The sequence below is a fragment of the Girardinichthys multiradiatus genome, chromosome 6 (assembly GCF_021462225.1).
Source record: "Girardinichthys multiradiatus isolate DD_20200921_A chromosome 6, DD_fGirMul_XY1, whole genome shotgun sequence".
In the NCBI taxonomy this organism is placed as follows: Eukaryota; Metazoa; Chordata; class Actinopteri; order Cyprinodontiformes; family Goodeidae; genus Girardinichthys; species Girardinichthys multiradiatus.
In genome coordinates, this window is record NC_061799.1 from 4,920,825 (window position 1) to 4,944,981 (window position 24,157).

The window sequence follows — 24,157 nt, forward strand, 5'->3', positions numbered from 1 at the left end:
CCAGCACAGGAATTGAAGTTTGGAGACAAAACAAACCAAAAAATCAGCATTTTATTTGAGGAATCACAGATGAGACTCACATGACAAATTGTGTCCTCAAATAAAAAGAATAATGGTAATTCCTTCAATTTCCTAACAAATGTAGGTATCTTAAATGTATTTTGCCAAGTTTATCAATATGAGACAGATTAGACAACTAATTACCTTGAATTATATTGCTACTTAGCACATTTAACAAAAGCTTTAACAACACACAATCCAGTCCGAGTTAGTTTTATTTTAAAAGAAAGTCTGCTAGTATCTTTGCAATATCTGGTTAGGAGTTTAAACTGTATCCTATTGACTATTAATTACATTTTCTATAATAGATTTTGACTGAAATGGAAGTCACAGATGGGGGCAGGGAATTAGCTGCTGCTGTCTTCCAGATAAGCAGGTTCACACAGTCAAAAATAGCACTTGAATTATTCTATAAAACAGCTGTGTTAAAACAAAATGTTCATTCAATCTGCTACTGCTTCTTCTTCTCCTTCTCCTTCTTTGGTTTAATGGCGGTTCCCTGCTTGCAGTGGGCAATGCTGGAAGAGGAGCTCTAGCGATCTACTGTAGCCACACAAGCACACTCAGTAGCTGTGACTTCGCAGTTTGACACTGTTATTCTCTGGGCTGAAACGGTTGCTAGGCGATGGTACTGATCCAATCCAAGAGAAAGCAAAAAAAAAACATCCTCAAGTAGGGAAAGCAGGTTTGAGAGCGTATTTTTGACCCATGTAGAGAGCAGGTTTGCGCACGAGGAGATGGAGGTATGCAGGAGCAGAAAATATATGTGCAAGAAGCATTAAATCTGAGTGCAGAAACAAAGATTTGAGGGAGAACAGAATATATTTGAAAGAAAGCTAAAGTTTTGAGTGCAAACATTACTAAGTTTGAGTACAAGCAGAATGAAATTCTGCTCTTAAATGAAAAATGTGTGCTCTTGAATTTAGTCTGTAAATTCCCCCAATAGGAAGGGCTCCAGTGTTCCATGGGATCAAGTGAGTTAAGAATATGGATGGCTTGAGCTTTAAAGCCAAACATTGCATTGTTGTTTGTCTCTTTCTTGTCCTCTGGTTGGCTGCCAACATGTCCGGGGCATAGCTCACCTGTCACCCACAGGTGACAGGTGAGCTATGCCTGTCACCTGTGGGTGACAGGCATAGCTCCTGCCAATGAGTAAATTAATTTAATCAAATCCAATTGGATACTGTTCAATTCAACTGATGATGAAATGAGATAAAATAATATTTGGGTTTTTCAAGTGGAACACACGGAAGAAGACGCATATGGATTAAAAGAAAAAAATGCATTTAACTAAGGTGCACTTTGCTTCTTTTTAGCTGTTCATGGTTGACAATGGAGCAGATGATTGGAGGATAGCCATGACATATGAACGAATCTTCTTCATTGTGCTGGAGCTTCTGGTGTGTGCCATTCACCCCATCCCAGGACAATATGTCTTCACCTGGACAGCACGGCTGGCCTTTACCTATACGCCGTCTGTGGCAGACGCCGATGTGGACATCATCCTCTCTATACCAATGTTCCTGAGACTCTACCTGATTGGCAGGGTCATGTTACTTCACAGCAAGCTGTTCACGGACGCTTCGTCTCGCAGTATTGGCGCCCTCAACAAGATCAACTTCAACACCCGCTTTGTCATGAAAACCCTCATGACCATCTGTCCAGGAACAGTGTTACTGGTGTTCAGTATATCCTCCTGGATCATTGCTGCATGGACTGTGCGTGTCTGTGAGAGGTAAACACAGGGCTGTGAATATTGGATGTTGCTAGGTGCAAACCAAGACACAAAATGGCTAATGCACAGTTGTGTTGATTTGTGGATTACTAGATGCCTTCCTAACATGTTCGTACCTCTTGTGTCTCATTCTTGTCAGTATTCTCTTGCTTTTTATCATTCAACTGCAGTGGTCCACAGAAATAGGTAAAATCATTAGCATAGGTCACATAGGAACAAAGCTTACATGTTTGCAGGAAAGCATTCACTAATTCGCCCACATATGACAGCACTGCTGAAGTGTTTAAAAACACTCTGACATCTGTCTCATTAGTTCAGCACTCGCTCCTCAACTTCCCACTCCTTGTTTTAGATGAATTTTGCTTTTTTAGATGGCTTGTCCATAATTCATGAGGGCCTAATTGTTTGTTTGCTAAATGGTTTGTTTTAGTAAAGCAGAGCAGCCCCCGGGATCCCTTAACCCGTTTTCTCCCTCACAGCTGAGCATCTTGTCCATCTCGGGGGGGTGGGGGCACAAGGAATCTCACAGAAAATGACGAAAAGGCAGCAAAAAACTGCAAGCTTTCCTTTCCCTTTCTCATTTTACATTTGCATAGGGAAATGAGACGCTAATGTCAGCTTTAATGTCTTATAGTCTGTTTTGCATGGTTGGTTCAGTGATGTTGTCAAGCAGATCCATTACAGCAAATCATCCCTTTCCGGTAAATGTGTACTACTTTGTATTAGATCACAGGTAAGGTTTGAAATTTTACAGGTCCTGACCACAGATGCTTAGTTTCCCCCTGAAGCTCACCCTCCCTGCTTTTACTAAGTTCCCCCATCCTTACCTCCTCTACCTGTCTCCTAACTCCTTGTTAACCTGTCATTAACCATTCCTCTCTTTGAGCCTTAACCTCAGTACCTTCAGCTGTTTGTTAGTTAGGACAGAGCCAGCCAGACAATGTTTCAAGCTTATTTATATTGCTGTGAAAAGGTACGTACCCCCCTTACAGATTTCTTACCTTTTTGTGACACTGAAATCTTTCATATAATCAAATTAATTTTAATAACTGGGACATAAAAATGTCTGCTGTCACTGAAGCCAGGAGGCATAGATAGAATGACAGATGACGGGGAGATAGAATCTTCTGTATGTGTTTAGATTGTCAAAAATAAAAATAACAAAAATTTGATTAGAATAGAGGATTCTATGTAAGATTATCTAAGGTCTGATGGGGAGCCATTCACTAACAGAAGCCATGACATATCTCCTATGATAAAAATCCTTGAAACACCATTTTCTCTTGCATCTGGATCATTCCAGTGCACCATCGCTGTTAATGAGATAAAGCACCCACAAACACTATCATGGCAAAGTGCGCACATAACTGATCACATAACTGATGTTTTAAAATTAGCAAAGCTATAATATAATGATGGCCAACTTATACAAAAATCAGCTTTTATGTTGCTTATCTTACATTCACAAACAACTTCAAACTCAGCCTTCTGCATGCACAATAATGCACTCAGAAGGGCAAATGAACAGAGAGGATAAATAATCTTGTCAGGGCATAGACTCCAACGACAAACCTGCTGCTGTAAATAGTGACGACAAAAGTTAACAAACTGTAACAGTCCAGAAAAACAGGAGCAGAATGGAACAGAAGAATAAAATCAGCAACTACATCATCATTAATGGTGCAGCGCCTCAACCCCTGCATGCTTCAAGCTCCACAGCAGAGAAAATGTTTTCACTTTTCCTCTTGTTCCGCTGGGGTCAGTTGCAGCCAGAAAGCACACGCAATTTCCTCATTTAAATAGGGCAGTCTGCACCTCTTTTGCACCTGTTATCCATTGCATGCGCAATCTTTGATGATCGCATACTGCACATGCATATAGTGTTTTTGTACAAGCAATTTAACTTTTTTTTTACCTTAAGTTCAAGAGTACTTGTTTGAGTCAGCACGATAATATTCCAAAGCACACCAGCAAGTAAACATCTGAATGGCTTGAGAAGCCACAATTTTGACTAAGCAAAATAGAAGTATTAGAGTGGTCCTGTCAAAGTTAAGACTTAAGTCAAATTGAGATGCAGCATCATGACCTTAAACAACGCTGTTTATGCTAGAAGACTCTCCAATGTAGCTGAATTAAAACAATTCTGCAAAGAGTGGGCCAAATTTCCTCTGCCGCAATGTTATAGACTCATTGCCAGCTATCACAAGTTATAAGGTTTTGGGATCAATTTCTTTTTCACACTGGGCTACCTTGGTTTGTATAGCTTTTTTGCTTAATAAATAAAAGTATAATTTTATAGCTGCATTTGATTATTTACTAAGGTTATTTTTTTGTGTAATATTAAAAAGAAATTTCATGATCAATTAAAAACAAATCTGTAAGGGGACAAATACTTTTTTGTGGCACTGTAAATAAAAAGCTGTCAGTTTTATTACATTTTATCTTATGCTAACTATGGGCTATAACTTAATTAATTGCTATTATTCAATATCTGGACCCACACTGTGTTAGTCAAGGTTTCCATGTTCAGTTCTTATAGGTTATAAGAAACAAAAAAATAATTACTTGGCCAAAGGGCTGGGCGATATAATAACCTGTATATTTATAATAACATTTTGACAAAATACATATCTTTTAAACCTGTAATTTCATTAAAATGTGTTCCTTGCATTGTCCCATTTAGATATATACTGATATCATGGCAGCCTCTCTCATATGATATTTTCAGATTACAAGTGGGCCACATCTGACCTAATAACAAATAGGCATGGCTTTTTTAACATGGTATAAGTTTTAATTGCTGCAGGGACATTAATGGACAAGCTGTCATAGAAATACTGTGAGGTAATGTAAGTATGGATCTGGTCAGACTTCAGACTCATCATACATTGCCTTGCAAAAGTATTTTTATGTGATAGCCCAACACAGAAAAAACTGTGAAATAGAAAGAAAATAATTTGTGGTTATTGTGGAACTGCTTATCCCAGCGACAAGTCTTTTAGGGTATGTTTTTACTAGTTCTGCACATCCGTAGACACTCATCTTGGCAAAATAGCTTGAGCTCAATCAGATTGAATGGAGAGCATCTGAACATCAATCTTTGGCTATTGTCATAGATTCTTAATGGGATTTGGTTTTGGACTGACACATGAATATGCCTTATATAAACCATTCCATTGTAGCTCTTGCTGTATGTTCAAGGTCATTCTTAGCTGAAAGGTTAACTTCGGTCAGAGTCTCAAGTCTTTTGCTGCCTCAAACGGGTTTCTTCCAGGATGCCCCTACATTTAGCTCAATTCATCTTCCCATCATCTCTGACCAGCTTCCCTGTCCCAGCTAACAAAAGAGCACACCCACAGCATGTTGCTGCCAACACCATGTTTGACTGTGGAGGTGGTGTGTTTAGGGTGAGATGCACTATTAGTTTTCTGCCACACATTGCATTGTGAATGTAGGATAATAGAATCAATCTTTTGTCTTCTGAACAGAGTACCTTCTTCCACATGTTTGCTGTGTGGGGGAAATGGCTTGTGGTAAACTGCAAACAGGACTTATTTTGCCTGCCTTTCAATAATAGCTTTCTTCTCATCACTCTTCCATACTATCTAGATTTGTGGAGTTTGAAACTACTAATTACTCTGTTAAAAGATTTTCCTACGTAGCTGAGCTGTGGATCTCTGCAGCTCCTTCAGAGTTATCATGTGCCTCTTGGCTGCTTCTCTGATCAATGCTCTCCTTGTCCACCCTTTCAGTTTAGGTGGACAGCCATGTCTACATGAGGGCTCTGTGGGATGTTCATTGCTTGGGATATTGTTGAACACCTGCATTTATACAGAGATTATATTACACACAGGCTGTTGGTTCCACTGGATTTTATTTAGGGGCAGCATGTCTTCCTTAGCACTGGAATCTTCTTCTGGGTTGGGCTAAAGTTGAAGACGTGCTGCAGGATCCCACATAGCTGGTCCATACAGTCACTCAAGACTATTGGATTAATACCAACTGGATCTGCTGTTTTGCTCTGGTTTAGTCTCTTCAGCTTCCTCTCGTGACTACCAGAAATGGATAAGGGGGTGTGGAGGCGGGGCCACTCCTTCTGTCATTGAAGGCAACGATTGAACAGCAGCTCTAAGCATTTCTAAGATCCATGCTGGAAGCATAAGGAAGCTGAGATGTGAGAGGGAATTTGTGGCTTAACAGAGGAAGGGAGGTGTGTTTGGTTGTGAAGGCAGTTGAAGATTATCTTCTTATGCCTGAAGCCCCTGATCTTCTCTCACCGCACATTTCTTGTTGTTTCTCACCTTGACTTTGAGTTGTTTTTGTACATGCCTCAGTAATTACCCTTTCTTCTTCCCTAAGGATTCTCTTTTCGTGTTGGCCATTCTCTCAGGTTACCCAGAATTTTACATTTTGGGAGGAACCCCGATGTTCTGGTGGGCATAAATTTGTCCACACAAAACGTTCACTGACTGGCTCCCTGTCAGTCATGGCATCCCAGTCTGTACCCTTTAAACATGCTAGCAGAGGGTCTTCAGGTTCCTTTATCGCACAGTTTGTTTGGTCACAGGATGACTCCAAACAATGGATTTTTACAAAAGATTATGATCTGTCTTGCCAAGAGCAGGCTATCCAAAAGAGCTGGAGCCATCCCTGATGCTTGCAAAAAAACAAATCCAAGGTTTGTTCTCTGGTGGAGCTGCTTACAAACCTTTGAAACAGGAATGGTTAAAATCTTGAGATATCGCCACATATGCATCAGGTGTTGTGCCTAGAGCTTAACAACAACTGAGCTGATGCTGCCTGAGGGATGTACTATCGCTAAAAAGACAATACTTGATAGATAATATGGATGAAAACTTACAGCTAACAGTTCAGTAGCTGGGCTACATGTCCTGGATCAACCATCTGTCGTTTACACACACTGCAATTCCACTAGTTTTATGTTTGCTGCTCCTCTTTAAATGTCTGTCTGCATTGTAAAGTCTAAAAGTCAGGAAGAGACTTTGGAGTCAACTACTATGTAGTTAGCGCATGCCACTATGTCTCTTTGAAATGATACTAAATTCCTAAGACCCTGGCTGGGTGTTCATCAGCACTTCAGGCCTGTCCGCCTAGCCATTATGATCAAGATGGTTTAAACTTTGTCTTTCCCTTGCTCATAATGAGAATAAAGAGAACAGGAGGGTTGTATAATGAAGATAAATGCTTAGACTTGTTGATAAAGGGTATGTCCTCTCAGTCCAGAATACCTTGAACATGAATAAGAATTTGCATTTAAATTTATATCGTCCAGCCCTATCTTTTACTGCATGCTAACTATATGAACTATAAGTTCAGAAATTCAGACAATAATAAATATGAGAAGCAGAGAGGTTCCAATTAAAAAAAAAAAAAGATTTGGCTTGACGGCACAAATTTATACATACTAGATCAGTTCCCCAACCCTGGTCCTCGGGGCCCACAATCCTTCGCTACTCCAGCACACCTGTTTCAAATGATTGCATTACTTTCTCAGCATGGCATCAAGTGCTGCAAAAGCATGTTAATCACCCACTCATTGAAGTCAGGTGTGTGGGAGCAGGGAAACACCTAAAACATGTAGGACAGTGGGCCCTGAGGACCAGGGTTAAGAAATCCTGTACCAGAGCACACTTTCAAACACCAGGGCATGTCATGACTTTGACTATTTCATCTTCCAGAATAAGATGGGCAGAGTTTTGTATGTTTGTCTTTTTGTGTTACTATGAATGGATGCAAGCATGCATGTATGGTTTGTGTGTGTGTGTGTGTGTGTGTGTGTGTGTGTGTGTGTGTTTGTATAATGTTTTGTTGTACTTTCTATTTCCCCACTATGCTGCTCCATAGGGATACCATGTGAGTCCCCTTTCTCTAGCTGTAAAAAACGTATCATCTTCTTCACTGAGCTGGCGCCACTGCTGCCCTGACTGGGAGGGTGAGGGTATTAGCGGGCAATAGGGGCAGCCCTTCTAAAAGACATAAACTAGCAAACTTTTTAGGTCAAGCAGTATCAGGTAGACCTTCTTGTTGGCAAGAATGTGGCATTGTTCCTACTGGCTTTAGAGGCACAATGGAGGTGAAGTAACATTATGAAGCAAGTATCTCTTTGCTAAGTGTTGTGCATGAAGCAAAAGAGAACCTGAAGGAGAAGGGGATTTGGATTTAAAACAAAGTAGTACTTCATATCATCTTTAGAGGTCTGCCAGAGGGGAATTTGTCTTTGTACAATTTGTCTCTCTTTCTTGTTTTATGAAGTTGGTATATGCCCATATGACACAAAAAGTCTTTCTAGTGGCAACTGCAAAATTGTTTCAGGAGAAAAACCCTTTTTGTTTTTTTTCCTCACACATTACCATGTCATTATGTGTCACCCTCTCACAAAACTGTTCTAATTTTTCAGACATTTGTTGCTCCAACCCAAATATATTGTGTCTAGAAATCCAGAAAAAACAAATCTATCTTATGTTGAATAAGAACAGTAGAACAGCAGGTTATTAGTCTTATTGTTGAGGCTATTTTAGTTGGGTTGTGTGGCCCTGGTTTGAACAGCGTGATGTTGATTTACAGATTTACAGTTGAGGTTTTACACATAGGCTCTTGTGTTGTGACATACTTGTGTAGACAACTTTAAACAGGAAGTCTCCTGCTTCATAATGTGAAGACTACTGTTCTTGTATGTTTCATTGTTTTGTGACCCAAATGTCACTCCCCCTTCCTCATCTCCTTCAGTAAACATAAAAAAACACCATAATAGTTTACTGCCCAATTCCATTATTTTAAATAAAACAAGAGCAAACAGAAGAAGCGCTTGTTTCCTAAAAGTGCTTTGTGTGACTTGTATCCTCTGTGAAATGCATTGAAGCACTATCATATTGATCATTCTCCTGTGTTTATGAAAGGGCAGCACGCTGTGAGACTGGATGAACATGGACTCTAACTGGAAAATGCCTTGATGGGGGGAATGAAAGTCACACATCCAGGAGAACTGAGAGGGATATAGAAGTTGAGGGAGTGTGGTGATGGGAAAAAATGCTTAATTTACTGTGGATGAATTTAACACTGTTCATAGTCTCTTCTTGCTCCTTCCCTAATACATACCATCTTTAATACCTCATGCAAGCTCCTTTGGCATCCACCTCCAAACCAGAAAACTCAATCCCTCTCTTGCTTACTTCTCACTGACTTACTGATTTACACATCTCCTACTCCGCCTATCCTATGTGCCCTCCTCTGTCGTTTCCCCTCATTCTCTCCTCCTGGTCCTGATTTGTCATTTAATGTCCAAACTCACTTCAGATGGTTGCATGCGTGCCTGCCCTGCCCTGCCTTCCTTTCTTCAGCCTAATTCTCATTTCCTCTTTGCTTCAGTTATTTTATCTAAAACAAACAAGGCACCAGATTATCAAACGTGAGTTAATTATTAGTTACACCTACACCAAATGTTTGACTTCAGGACCATATTATTGCCCAACTGCAAGACACAAACAGCCAGGTGAAACATACACTATAGTGCCACAAAAACCTTCCCACACAGACACAAAACTTACATTAAACATCTTGGTCAATTTTCTTGTAGATGTTGGTTTTTGGACAGCCACCTACCAGCTTCTATCTGTGGAAAGACTGTACACCATAAAACCTACTCTCTCCTAAAAATGTCCAATTGTCACTGAAATAGTAGAGAGGCTGGAGAGAAAGCAGGCTACACTAAGCAAGCACTGCAGAACCTGACCAGTGATGTGGGTGGAAACTAACTTTCATGAAAATGATAAGCATGTATATAAACAGGTACATAGCATTGGTAGTGGACATGAAGTGGTGATGTTTCACTGCTTCTGTGTGTCCCCTGAGAGACAGAAGCCCAGAATCTGCAGCAAATACTGACAATTTTGTTGAAAGGGGAGCAGCTGCAGTTTAGGTTGGCCACATTGCGGTGATTCTGCCATGTTTTGTGATGGTACCAGGTAATTCAGTAAAAACAGAAAGGCCTCAGGTCTGTTAACGCCGGAGACATAAGTATTCATTCCAGCAGTGAAACATTACAACTAGGGGTGGGAAGAAAAATATTTAACATTTTAAAAGTTTTTTAGAGTGAATAGCATTGTCTCACTTTACTGGATTTGTAAATTGATGACTTTCAGACAATCTCAGGAGAAGTGAAATTGGATTTTTCCTACAGCCAGTGGTTCATTTTTCACTGGGTACCAACTGACGAGGAATCAAGATGAATATAGTCTCTAAATTTGAGGCGACCACCTTCATGTTAGCTCCTTTCACTTTGTCAACAAAAGCTGCCAAGAACTGAACCACAAGAAATGTCAGCTTCTTAAAGGAATTAACAGTTCTGCCATGGAAATGTTTCAGGTAGGATTTTAGGTTTATGAAGTGACCGGTGTTGTAGTAATATTTTATAAATTAAAACATTCACTAAAAATAAAATAATTCACTAAACAATAATCAAATACACAATTTCTGTGCTTCCAGCTATTTTATATTATGGAAAACATCAAATAAAATGATATTACCTCCCTTCTCCATCTGTAGCAATGGAGTTGGCATAACCGCCAAATATTCTAGGATAGCATAATCAGAGTCCATTTCTCTGGGCTGTAAATATTGTCTAAATGGTTCAGAGAAGCCACAACCTCTGTAACAATCTTTTCTGCATTGAATTGTCATTAATTATTCTCGAGCTGAGGTCACCAATCTCAACTAATCCAAGAATAAGCGTACTATCGGTTCTGATATCAATTCGTTTTCTATACAGAACCCATTAGAAAGTCTCAGGATTGCACTAAGTTTAAAAAAACATAATTCATTTTGAAGGCAATCATAACAGTAATATTTTCCTAGAGCTCAACAAACCATTTTGTAAAAAAAAAAATCTGTAGAAACTTGGTATTGTCCCTCGCCACACCCTACAAAACCCCAAAATGTTATCACAAAAAACCTACTATAGGACCAAAACTTGCACGACTCTCTTGGGCCATATTAAAATGCAGCTATGTTCTTGAAAGTTATGCTTAGCTAGCACAACACTGCTGCCATGGGTACCATTCATTGGCATGCTTTTTGGCATTAGGACCACCTTAGAATTAGACAGCCATATAAAACACAATATATGGACAGTCAGACTTGGACTGGATCATTCTACACTGATCACAGATTCTTTAAAGCCCATTTGTGATTTCTGAAACCTCTGCTACATGTGAAAATGTATTGTGGAAAAAAAGAGTTTTCTCAAAAATCTGACTAAAACCACTGTTTTGAGCACAATATTGTAGATCATCTCATCTTGAGAGTTGGACGTATTGTTAAAGCCTGCCTTATCATCTGGAGGACCAAACCAAGGTCATGGTTACACAGCTAGCTATCAATTGATTATGTATTTAACTCTTAATTAACCTAAACAACAGCACTGCTTTTTAGAGGTGCATAAATCTTTCCTCCTAGCGAAAGAAATTGTTTGCATAGTTTGCATAGTCTTTTCCACACTATGTGTAAATGTGAAAATTGATCTCATTCATAATTTAAAGATAATGTGCATCTACATGAAAACATGTATTGGTGTCTAATAAGGTTGAAAGCTGTTAGAGGTGGATTTGGACCCCATTAAATGTCGGAACAATACATGATTGTAAATATGCAAAAAAAAAGGGCCTATGACAGACCAATTTATAGTTTAGGGCTAAAAAAGACCATAGCTATAGAACAGACTACCATGGATGTTTGTTGTTTGTAGTGTTTTTGAGAAGAGTCACTGTGTCATTGAGCCTCTTGCAGGCTGAAATGTGTTTAAGATTTAATTGAACCGAGTTGAACCCTGGCACAAAGCCAAGAGAAGAGGCTTGTGGCCTATTTTACCTTCTGCTCTTTTTTTATTATGTTGCGCCTGCTTTTATTGTGTGAAATTGTCATTTCTCCACTGCATGGTAGCCTTTTCAGTGTAAAATTCTAAAAAGCTTTCCAGGACTGAGATAACTTTGATGTCCATTGTCAGCAGCTCATTATATCTTTGTGTTTGCATGTATAAAACACTGCTGTAGCCGCCTGATTACCTTCTTTACTCACTAGTTGTTGTGTGAAACAAGTGTTCTGTTTGCTGTTTTTGAGTTGGATCATCATTTCTGTCATCCTAAATTAGATCTGCTCATGTTTACTATGACTAGCAGTCTTTCAGAGAGCATCCTGAATTATTAGTCCCCATGTAATCTGGTCTATCTGTTGACTGACAATGGAAAGACAAACAAAAGCAAGACTGTTTTACTAGTGAGAAATCAGAAACTGAATAGCTTTTTAATTGCTTTTTCTGAAGATTAAAACTAGTGCTGCATAATATATGGAAAATATATCCTGGCATTACTATTACTGAAAACTGTGATGGCGATATTCTGACTCATTTCTTTCTGTAGTTTTACACAATGTCCTCACCACTCTGTGACCTGTAGTATCTCAGCCACTAAAATAGGGATGCACCTAACCACTATTTTGCTAATTGGTTAATCTGTTGACAATTTTTTCGATGAATCAGTTATTAATGGGATCACAAAAGGTGCTTAAAAGGATATTTTAAAGGCGATGCTAAACTATGCCACTTTAGGAGTTCTGGATAGAGCATATTTACAGACAAAGAAGGATTTTTATCTTAAATGCAAAATGTATACATTTTTCTGAACTGTTTCGGTCTAATTACTGCTCTAAGTGGGTGGTGCTTTGAGCAAATCGCATGTGTTAGAGTCTGTATAATCCACTTAATGATTATTCAATTACTAAATTAGTTGACAATTATTTCAAATATTGATTAAACATGATTAATCCGATCAATTGTTTCAGCCCTACACTAAAATATAAGTCAGGTGTAGACATTAGGGCAAATAGAGTCCATTCAACAGGCCAGATCGATTTTATCGATATAAAAAGTGTGAATGCAGGAAACTTGAAGTATTGCATCCTACCTCATATTGCATCTAAGCAGTCCTTTGTGATTGTGATATTGCACACGCTGATACTGCGACAATGACCGATTAACACCATATTTAACACAAACTAATATAGGTTCAGGTTCAAACATTAAGTACAGCTCTTTACAGTAAGCTGTATAACAAACACTTATGGTGGCCATCAGATTTTGACATTAATGATTTTTAACCTTAGATGAGCCATGTTATGTTAAGAAAAACGTATTTAACAAAATGAAAAATTTCCCACTTTCTGACCTTTTCAGTTGCTTCCATCTTTGCAGAGAAATTTTGGCCCACTGGTCTTTAGAACAATGCCTCAGGTGTAAGGGTATTCAGTCACCCACCGCAGCCTCGATGTTCTACTACAGTATTTTACACCGACTGACATCTGGACTTTGACTAGGCATCTCTAAGATCTTTGCTCTTTTTTTTTTCTTAGTCTTCCTACATCATCTTAAATATTCTCACCACCATCATACCAGACATGAGGCTGCTTGTTCAGAATGAGCTTTTCTTAACTTAAGCCATCTTGAAGTGTTCCTGTTTTTTCCCCTCCAACTGTTCCAAATGAACCACATTTCTTAGCCTTTTTCTTGCTGTAAACATGATTGAGGTTTTTGGATTCCCTGAGCACACAATAGTCAGGTCTTAGAGTTTGTTAATGGTACAGACTTGGAGAACAGACTTTTGAATTCTTAGAATTCTAACATTTAAAACATTTTCATGCATGTTGCAGGGTTCGATTAAACAGGTAGCACTAGAAAATATACACACTGACTAAAAACTGCTCATTGTCCTGAAGCAGTGGTCCAGTTTGCCTGTAATTTGGTGCACATGCAGACCAGTGATGGGTATGTAAATGATTCAGCGAAAGGCGCTGGCTCAACTAGAATGATTACCAGAGGGTATCACAAGAGGAGCAGTTATATCTCAGGGACATGTCTTTATGTCTAACAGTGAGTGAAGGTCACCAAACAAAGTGTATGGACTGATTAGACAGCATGACCTGCACCGGCAGAAATTTGATAGGGATTGTATTTTAAGTATGCATGAGGCAAGCTGTTTGTATCATGCAGCCGCCCAGCATGTGTGGTGTGGTGTACTCTCTATGACCTATGAAGTGCGTAAGTGCCCTGGCACGTTCCAAGATTGGGCCTCTGAGACATCTGTATGCCCCAAATGCCAGACAATTCTTCACAATGGCCACCCAGTGTCATGTATACCTGTAATAAATTATTTTTAAGTTCTTGCAGCCTTTATTTTTTTCAACAGTAATGAGGCAGGAAATGGTGTGGAAAGAGTGGGGTAAGGGAGTGCAGAAAGGCACAATAGGTTGGGATTTGATCCCATGACAGTCTGAATCGAGAACAAACATGGGTACTCAGGTCATGCGCTTAAGCCCCTGCGCCACCAGCGCTGGACACTAAATACATTCAATACCATATAGGCAGGCAAAACCTTATCCATTTTATTTATTGCATCTACAGAAGCTTTCCCATTTAATCTTAAACTCTGTTTGTGTGCGGGGTGTGCATGTCTCAATCTTGTTTGATTTACTGTAATAGTTGTTTAGTATTATTATGATAGTAATGATTATTCTGAGGACTCACAATACCCTCCACACTTTTTATCAACTCCGGTAAAGATGGGTTTAGTGGCTTCTGTTTTAGCAGCAAAATCTCATGATGAAAACGGTTTAATATTTAGTCTGTGGGGGAAAAACAGACATTGAAACATAACTGATTGTTTTAATATCACCAGGACCATGTTTAGCTGCTTTTTTAACCTACTGTACTTTTACTAATAGGACAGCACTTAGTCTTCGCTTATAGAATTTCAGAAGGTTGGAACATAGAGAAAGATGGGTCTTTGACCATTCACTTTGGATAATCTCTCCAGAGACCATAGACCCCTGGGTCTTCTCTATGCTCTCCTCTCTTCAGCTCTACCTACAGATTCCCTGTAGGATTTAGATCGGGGGACTGAGATAGTCATAGAAAAAGTTAGATTTTATGTCTGAAGAACCATCTTTCTTTTGAACTATCCACGTCTGTAATCATTAACCTGTTGAAAGACCCACTTGTGACCCATTTTCGGTTTGCTGGTGTAGATTTTTGTTTAAAAGGTATTTCAAAGGGTTCATGATGCCGCACACTCTAGCAAAGTCCCCAATCCCTTTAGAAGAGAAATAGACCCACAGCAGTGCAGGACCACCACCTTACTTAGCAATGGGCATAGATCCTTTGCTTTATGCTAGTTCTGAAGTGTCTGTTGCTGAAAAGCTCATTCTTACTCTCATCTGTTTAAAGCACACAGTTACAGTTAAAGTATCAGGCTAGTGAAGCAAACTCCACATATATGTTTGCAATGATAGGCCAAAAAACATAAAACAACATCCTTCTCATTGTGTGAGTCTTTTTTAGTCTTGTTTAACCCAGTAGCTATTTAATATTTGCATATTTGGGAAGATTAACACACATCCCCTTGATTTGAACGGAACGTTCCTTTTTCTTTCCCATTGTGAAGAGTGGCTGTGTCACATCATGTTTATACTTCAGGGAAACAGGAAATCATGGATTACAAATAAGAACTTCCTAAAACCTCTGATCAATGTAAGAAAGTAAGGCATGAATTAAAAGAATGCTTCAGTTAAATTCTATTTTAAAAAAAACTTTTAGATGTGCTAATATTCATGGCCCCAGTGGTTTTGTGAAAAACAATTATTTGTAATGGATTTTTCTATTCTGACTAAAAGTATTGAATTGAAGGGTTTTGCTCCAGTAATAAAAGGTTGATTAATTTTAAGGAATTTTCACATCCTGATCAGGGTTGATAATAAGTATAGAGGCTACTGTATTGTTAGCTTTGTTCACTTAGGTGTTGTATCATAAACTCATCTTCCGTCATCAACAGTTGGAAATTATTAGTTCGCATAAACATAAGTTGACCACGGATGACACTTTGGACAAATTGTTGAATAAATTGTTACTATTTTACTATTTAAGGTTTCTTTTTGTGAGAGGAAATTTACATCATGCTGTTTCTTTCCCTCTTACCATCCAGGTTCCACTGTTTTTATTGTATTTTATACAGCACTGGATAACTAATCGTCATCTTTGAAATACCTCATTAATGCCCTGAGAACAATGCAGACAAAGTGGGGAATATACTCTAGGTTCTTGACATATCTGTTGCCCTGGAATAGGTTGAAAGTGGTGCCAGCTCGTCTCCATGCTACCCCAAAAACCCAACACAGTATATTGAGAGCTTACATTTTTTTTTGTTTTTTGTTTTATCAAATCACCTCTGTTTCCATATTGCTGTCTTATGCTCTTTTACAGAGAAGAGAGCAGAGACATCCACAGTTAGAGCTAATGACAATAGAGGATGCAATGACACCTTTAGCATTTCTCAAAGCATATTTATGGGTTATGTTTACACCAGAAAGAAGTCCACTGTACTGCGCTGTGATCACTAAGTTGAAAAATGCGGCAAATTTCAGCCTGCACTAAAGACATGATTCATTCTCTGCACGCCTTCATGCCAAGATGAATGAAGTTCGCATACTAGTCATTTGTAATTCCAATATTTAGCCATCTGATCAAGTTTTGCCCCCTGGCAGCTATCAAAGGCCAGCTGGTGAAGTGTTGGGATGCAGGTAAAAGAGACAGGGTTGTCGAATTCAATGAGCATCTTCCTTTCATGTTTTACAAATGAGAGCCTCTCCTCAAAGATGCTTCATCCGCCTTCCCAATGCTACATTATGGAACCTGACTTTTCCCCTCACACTTCTGCTCTCAATATACTGGCTTTGAAGCATGCAGGATGCAGACAATGTTTTATTCCTGCATGACACAATACGGACTGCTTCTGTGCATGTCATTAAAAACTGGAATCCCACAGACCACACACTTCTGTAGTACAAAACTGTTCACAGGAATTATTTCCCCCCGACTTTGAGCATGAAGGTGAACGCGAGGAGTGGGAGTCTTAAGCACTGCAGGAGGCATGAGTAGATGATTAAGAATATTTGATAGCAATGAACTGTCTTGGTGAAGAAAAATCTTCCAAAATATTTGTCATTTTTTCTTGCAGAAAGACAAAACTGCGCCCTATAATTTTCACTTTTTTTCTTGTGAACCAAGGAGCAATCTGTTAGAGACATTTTGACAGATCCACTTCACAGAAAACGCATGATTGGGTGAACCAAAATCTTCTTGCCCATACCTAAAGATGCACTGATTAGAATATTGTGTCAGTTCCGCAACACAGTTTTTGTAAATATTTGAGCAGTTTCAGCTTATTCTGGTTTCACTCTAACAACTATAATATTCGTCGATACGAGGACAGCATTTAACGTATTTTTTAGCCTTCTTGCAGTTAAGAGCTCCTAATTATTTAGGTAACGACCAGAGGTGACGTCATGCAGCATGTGAGAAAGAGCAGTCACTGTTAAACAGGGTTTTGTTTTTGTATTTTGGAACAAAATATCACAGAGTTCACATTTAAAACCATATTTAGCATGTTATATTAGTGATTAGTATGGTTATCTTCTGTGTATAGGGAATTTTGATTTTTACTTTCCCTCTGAGATAAAAGGCTGCCAACATTTCCAAATCTAGCAAGTACCATAACAAACACAGGATTAAAGATCGAAGAAATGAAAGAGAGCAACGTTTTGTTGTGCTACGCTTGTCCTTCCTATTATCTGCTCAAAGTGTTGCTCTATCTTTCTCGATGCCTAGATTATCTTTAGATATGTCTTTGAAAATACAGCTTCCTTTTAAATGGCATCTCTGTGCTTTCTCTGAACTAATGCTTAATACCTCATGTAAAATTCCTAAACTTTAGTCTATTTCACCCAATAACTGCATGTACCCTGAAGTCTTTTGTTGATAGTGTGGTATGGTGGGTTCACTGACTGGAAAAAAGCTGGAATTTTTGAGTTTCCAACCAAGCAATTACCTATTTGAGATGATCAAACTGAAAATCAGAGTAATTGGGTCACCAGCCCCTTCTCTTGGTGCATCTCTACCTTCAAAATCACATTACTTACAACTGAGTTTTCTCAGAATGTTTTTTTGAATATTTGTTTGAGGTAAAAAAAATGACTTTTTCTCAGAATTTCTCCAAGACACTCCATTGGATGTATTTAAGTGATATGAACAAAGGTGCACAAGGCATATTTGCTTTGTAACAGAATTTTGCATTGCTGCAGAAGGTATCAAAAAGCCATCCTCAATATTGGGCTTCTACAGTATCTTTTTTTATTTAAAGAGTATTTCATTCATTTTATTGGCCTTTTGTTTGACATTTTAAGCACTGCTGAGAGCTATTTTAATGTTTGAGGTGATCATTTGTATACATTCAAAGCTTTTTTTGAGCAGCGTAATCTCTGATATAACATTTGTCACAAACTGTGACCAATTAGTCAACTATTTTATTTATTATAGCATTATTACCATTGTGAATGCACTGACATGCATTTGTTTGGTTGCATTTATCAAAATGAGTTTGAATTGATGTTTGGCTAAAATTTACTCTTCCCTTGAAATTGAGAAATGTTTAAAATATTGTTTAAAAGGATTTGGAACCACAGTCATTTTTTGAATGTCACTCATCATTCATCTCCTGTGACATTCAAGTTTTGTCATTTAAGACACTGAGCATGTTTTTTGTTGATACTGTCACTTTTAAATAATTCTAGCACATTATATAGAGAAAAACAAAATCTTTTTCTTTTCCATATGTGAAGTTAGTTATTCTGTCTAGAAATCCATGAAAACCAGAAAAACTCATGAAAACCAGTTCTTGTGCTAAACCAGTGTAAGATCTTGCTTAGAACCAGTTTTTAATCTTAACCACCTCTGAAACTAGTTCTATCTTGCACAAACCCTATGCTGGGCTGAGAAAACTAACACCTTTTGTTAGGAGCAGGAAACAGGCTCATTTTCCATTTAAATTCAATTTAAACCAAAAACAAGAACACAGAGCATGGACATTAATAAAAAGGTAAATAAGCACTGGAAAAACACAAGCTTACTTTTTTACATTTTTCTGATGTATGTCTAAATATCCTCCATCTTCTAAATACTGACCAGAGATCAGAAACGCGAGTCAGAAGTAAGTTCACAAACACTGTCTGTGGTTTAAAATGTGGTTCCTGTGGTCAGCGAGGTTTAGTGGTAGAGCGGGCGCCCCATATATAGACTCAGCAGACAGGGGTTTGACTCCAGACTTTGCTGTATGTCCTCCCTCTTCTCTGTCTTTGTTCCCTTTCCTGTCTGATTACTGTGAATTAAAGGCCACAAGCGACACAAAGTCTTACAAAAACTGTAATTCCTGTGAATATCTTTCGGCCAGCAACTGTGTCCTGATTTTCTACACAAAATCAGAATATGAAAGCAGTTTATGGTTCTGTAACAAGCTGGTTATCTGGCAATGAACAACAGCACTGTTTCTTAACTGTGTTTGTATAGAACCAGTTATTGATATGGACTAAATACCAGCTAAGTTGGAGCTCGGACCTATACATTTGCTAATTGAGCTTCTTTTAGCAACACAGCCAATAACAATGAAATTTTCAGACGCTTTATTATCAAAATTGTTACAGATGCCCAAGCTTTGTCCACTCACAATGAAGCAAACTATTGTAGACAGAAGTCAAGCGTTAATTATCCTAAAAATGTTCTCTGTAACTAAATATGAAACACATGGCAACAACAAATATCTGTTTTTGGTATGTTTTTTAGATGTTTATGTGTGTTTATAGATAAATGTTACATTTTTAAGAATGTCAACAATTGCTTAGAAACTGTAGGAGCATGACAGCATCACTCTATGTCCAGAAGCTCATGTAGATCCAACAAGTTTAAAGCCTCATTTTGTCATTATAACGGGCTGCAGCCTTGCAAACTCAAAGGTCAGTGGTATATGCAGATAAATGGTTCATAGCCTATCGATAAATCCAACCAGCCTTTGAGTTTTCTCTCCATAGCATCTTTTTTCAGTTTTTTTCATTCTGTCACTGTGTCTCACTTACTCTCCAATCGCTGCCTATACAATAATGTTTAGCAAAGCTGACAGTAAGCCCCCAACAGTAAGCCACCAAGCCTCCAATTTGGTCTGTGCTCATTCTACATATCTGTGGCAGCCATACTGAATTTTGAGTTTCGGGAGTTGGTGAGAATATAGAACTTAAGTCAGAAGTCAAACGTCAGGAGTCCTTCCATTTGTTTGCTTTTTTCCGACTTAAAACTCCCGGCTAGTGAGTACATATAGAAAGCACCAAGAACCGGCCCTGGTTTAGCACGAAAACATTGGTCTAAAAAACTCTATAAAGGGCAAACAACAAAATATTCACTACCTTTCAAACTTTGTCAGTTTTAAGCTAATGCACCAAACTGTTTTAGAAAACAGCAGACTCACCTTTATTTTCTTAACCAACAGAGGTCTCCTTGTCTTTATTGTTTCAGGTATCATGACAAACAGGAAGTGACCAGTAACTTCCTAGGAGCCATGTGGCTCATCTCGATCACCTTCCTCTCTATTGGCTATGGTGACATGGTACCACACACGTACTGTGGAAAAGGCGTATGTCTGCTTACAGGGATCATGGTAGGTTCTTCTTGTTTTCAGGTAAAGATGTCACTACTGTGTCGAAGGAAAATGAGGCTTATTTTGTTATTCATCAAAACAAAATCTTGGATTTGGACATTCAATGTCCATTTTACACCATTCTCACACGCATGTATGCTTTTTTACCCTATTTTCAGTCTGTTTTTACATGTAGATGTAGTTAATGGTACCCCTGCATAGCTCACTCATCTGTTCTGCTGCTCAATTCTTCATAAAAGGACTAAGGATGACCTAATGAGTTCATGTTGGAAAGTTAAACCAGTGAAAAGTTCTACCAGAGTTACTTTTTTATTCTTGATTTTTTTCTAATTTATTTTACTTTTTATAGTTAGCATTAGCATTAGCATTTAGCATTATAGCAAGTAATCCCCTCTGTCTCATCACAATCCCCTTAGACATCCCCTCTTTGTAATGTGGGATGTCTGGGGAGATTGTGATGAGACATAAAACATGTCAACAAACACAGTTTTTGTTCCTGGTCTTTAGTGGTTTGAACCTATGAAAACAAGGAAAAGTGCTAGCTTGTCTTGCAAAAGTATTCACACCACTTTTCAACCCAATCTCAAAATACAGGGTATTCAAGTGGGATTTTATGTAGTGCAAAGTAACTGGAAGTACAATGATTACAGGGTTTTCCTGGAAAGTCAACAGTAACTCTACTGGTTAGCAGATATCTTACTTATGAGACCGTCATTAACCATTCATTTTCAAATAAACTTGTAAACAGTTGTGTGGCATCTATGCCTTACAGGACTGGTCACAACCCTCAAGCGCATTGCATGATACAACTACACAGAGGAAGCATGGTTAAACTAGATGCATCACATAAATATTCCACTAATGCTCTTTGTTTATAACTGGCAAGTACAAAATAACCTAGCACAAAATTTTAAAAAGGGATTGAAAGTGGAAATCTTCTACTTCATAACTGGAACCAGAAAATCTGTAGCAGCGTTGGCAGATCTGAAGCATGTGCCGAAAGCTCCCTCTCCTAATCCCTGCTGGCATAACTGGTCCATCCGAACCGTTGTTCAGGCATCACTAACAGATCAGTGATTACCTACTATACACAAACTGATGTAATAACAGATTTTCCTTTATCTTAACCAGTACAAGGAGTATCAAATGGTGTTTACTGTCCAAAAAATCATGAATTATTCTTAATAAATTTGTCTATTACAAGAGCACCTTCAACACGTCCCCTTTATCCCCTACATTCCTTGTGGAAAAAAGTGGAATTCTTTAAATAGATGTATTTATACAAGGGATGTACTAATTGCAGTTTTCTGGGCGATCACCGATTACCGATCTTTAAAAAACCTGATCTGCCGATTTCGATTTTGGCTGACACTTTATAACTGACACTGTAAGGTCACCATATACCTTCAATATTCCAATCTCATTTTATTGAAAAACTTTGAACAATAGCAGTGAAACAAGGCAAACTTTTAACTACACAGTGCTCTCAAATATAAATGAAACCTTTAGAGCATTGCAATTCCTTTTGTCTTTCATTTTTCACATTTTAAAAAGAAACTAAACCTGCACAACAGGTTTGTCAAGTAGATAAGATCAGTGGATAAGATAGGTTTCACATGTAAGTATTGGTCGATGACCGAGCTCCCAAAATTAAGGAAATCTGGGCCAGTCTATCGATTGGTGCACCCCAAATTTATAATGAGATTAAATTAAACACAATTTGGTTCTATTTACTAATTAGGCAACTTCTAGTGGTAATTGGTTGTTAAGGATTTTAGTTGAGGGTATTTGAGTAAGGAGCTGAAATTGAATGCTTTTTAGAGTTTTCACATTTTTGGGAGTTTGTAATGATGTTATGGCTGATTGACATAGTTCTTATGTTACATCTGCCATCATGTTTAAACAACAGGGAGCTGGTTGCACAGCGCTGGTGGTTGCAGTGGTTGCCAGGAAGCTGGAGCTGACCAAGGCTGAGAAGCATGTCCACAACTTTATGATGGACACACAACTCTGCAAACGAGTGAGTTAAATATTATAGCTGTATTAATGGGAGACTGCTGGTATAACTGCAATGTTGAAATATGTTGACTTTTAGTCAGTTAAATCAAACTCTGTAAACTTTTAACCCATGTGAGATTTCTGTTTGTTTTGGATCATTTTATTTTCACATATGAACTCCTGATCATGTACTGGACATCAGAAGATTTAATCAGTAAAACATTTATAAACTGGAAGCACTCCACAATGGCATCTAGTTACACTGTATATTCTCCATGATAACAACCCAAAGCATCACAAGCCTAAAATGTGGATCAAGGAGTTAATTTAAATAAAAAATAAGGCAAAAAATGCACATTTAGGCTGATATTCACACAGTTCCTATACAATTTTCATGTCAAAATTTCATACTTTTAAGTTCATTCTTTGGATTCTGAAAACAAAAGTTTAGCATGAATGTACAGCTAAAATATGGAATTTGCAAAAAATAAAATGGATGGATGGATGGATGGATGGATGGATGGATGGATGGATTTCATGTTTTTCCTGACTTCTCCATATGTATTGGAACCCTTCATGATTTGCTGATATTATTTCAAAGTTCATTTTATATTTATTTAGTCAATTACAACAAAAAGTCATATTGGACTATTTACATTAAAGATAAAAAGGTCCAGTTAAAATCCAGTTATTCAGTGTAAAAATTTTTTTTTAAATATGTAATAATCATCAACAGAAAATAAAAAAGCAGAAAAGAAGAACTAGAAAAGAAAATAAATCATAAAATTGGTGTTCATATTTAAGGGGTAAACTCTTAAGCAGAAAACTCTTGGACTTTTTGTATTTGTTAAGCATTTATAGAGCAGTGTTTATTATACATATTTGTAGAAATGATTCATATGCTATATTAATGTTGTTGCATTGATAGATGATACGCCTGTTCTATTCCGTTAAATCACTTTTTAATCTATTAATTGACTCCTCTGTTCTCACTCCCTATATACATTTTGTTTTCTTTTTATTTCATTAGTCTTGTAATTATTGTTGTATATTACGAAAACCGGCAGGTGATCAGTAATTTCACTGATTAATTATTCGTCATTGAATTATTTATACCATAATTTGTGAAGATGTTGTCAGTTAAAGTCTATGCGTGGGAAGTGATTTTAGTGGGTCTTGTGATCTTTGGGAAAAGAGTTCAATTGTGCATTGTGTTCATAAATCCATTTGTCTGTTTGTTATTATTTGCATTTATCAAGTTACTGTTAAAATCTCCACATACAAACTTAATTTTGTTGGTTATGCCAATAAATTTGCTCTCCAGCCAGTCATTGAAAATGTTTATTTTGGATCCAGGTGCTCTGCATATACAGCCTGTGTTTTAATTTCTATTATTTCAAACAGAAAATAAACAATTATTTCCACAGCAGCTAAGAGAGTAAAGCATGGTGATATTTAGAGATATCATAGCATTATCTATCTTGTGAGGTAGCTGTTGCTCAGTGGGAAAACCAGTCTTCCTGCAACTGAAATCAATTCCAGCTTGGCACTCAACGCAAGTTCAGGTAGCAAGGTAAGAAGTTGCCTTTCTACCTGGACATTGGTTTGTTACAGCATTTAATATGATTAAAAGCACTATAAGTTTGTTACATTTACCACTTATCCATAAATCAGAAAAAAACACAATTATTTCTATTGTTGCTAAAAATATATAACATGTTGTTTATTATAGATACAGTACATTTAGATACACAACTTACCGTTATAA

At 37.8% G+C, this 24,157-nt stretch overlaps 1 protein-coding gene across 2 annotated transcripts in view; it reads left to right on the forward strand.

Annotated features, from left to right (window-relative positions):
* The window catches only part of kcnn1a (potassium intermediate/small conductance calcium-activated channel, subfamily N, member 1a), a 137,473-nt gene that overhangs the window by 93,610 nt on the left and 19,706 nt on the right, over positions 1-24,157 (forward strand). For both annotated transcript variants that reach the window (XM_047369203.1, XM_047369204.1), the window contains exons 4-6: positions 1,377-1,795; positions 20,250-20,391; positions 22,301-22,411. In XM_047369203.1, coding sequence (XP_047225159.1) covers positions 1,377-1,795; positions 20,250-20,391; positions 22,301-22,411 — 672 coding nt within the window. The remainder of the gene's footprint in view (positions 1-1,376; positions 1,796-20,249; positions 20,392-22,300; positions 22,412-24,157) is intronic.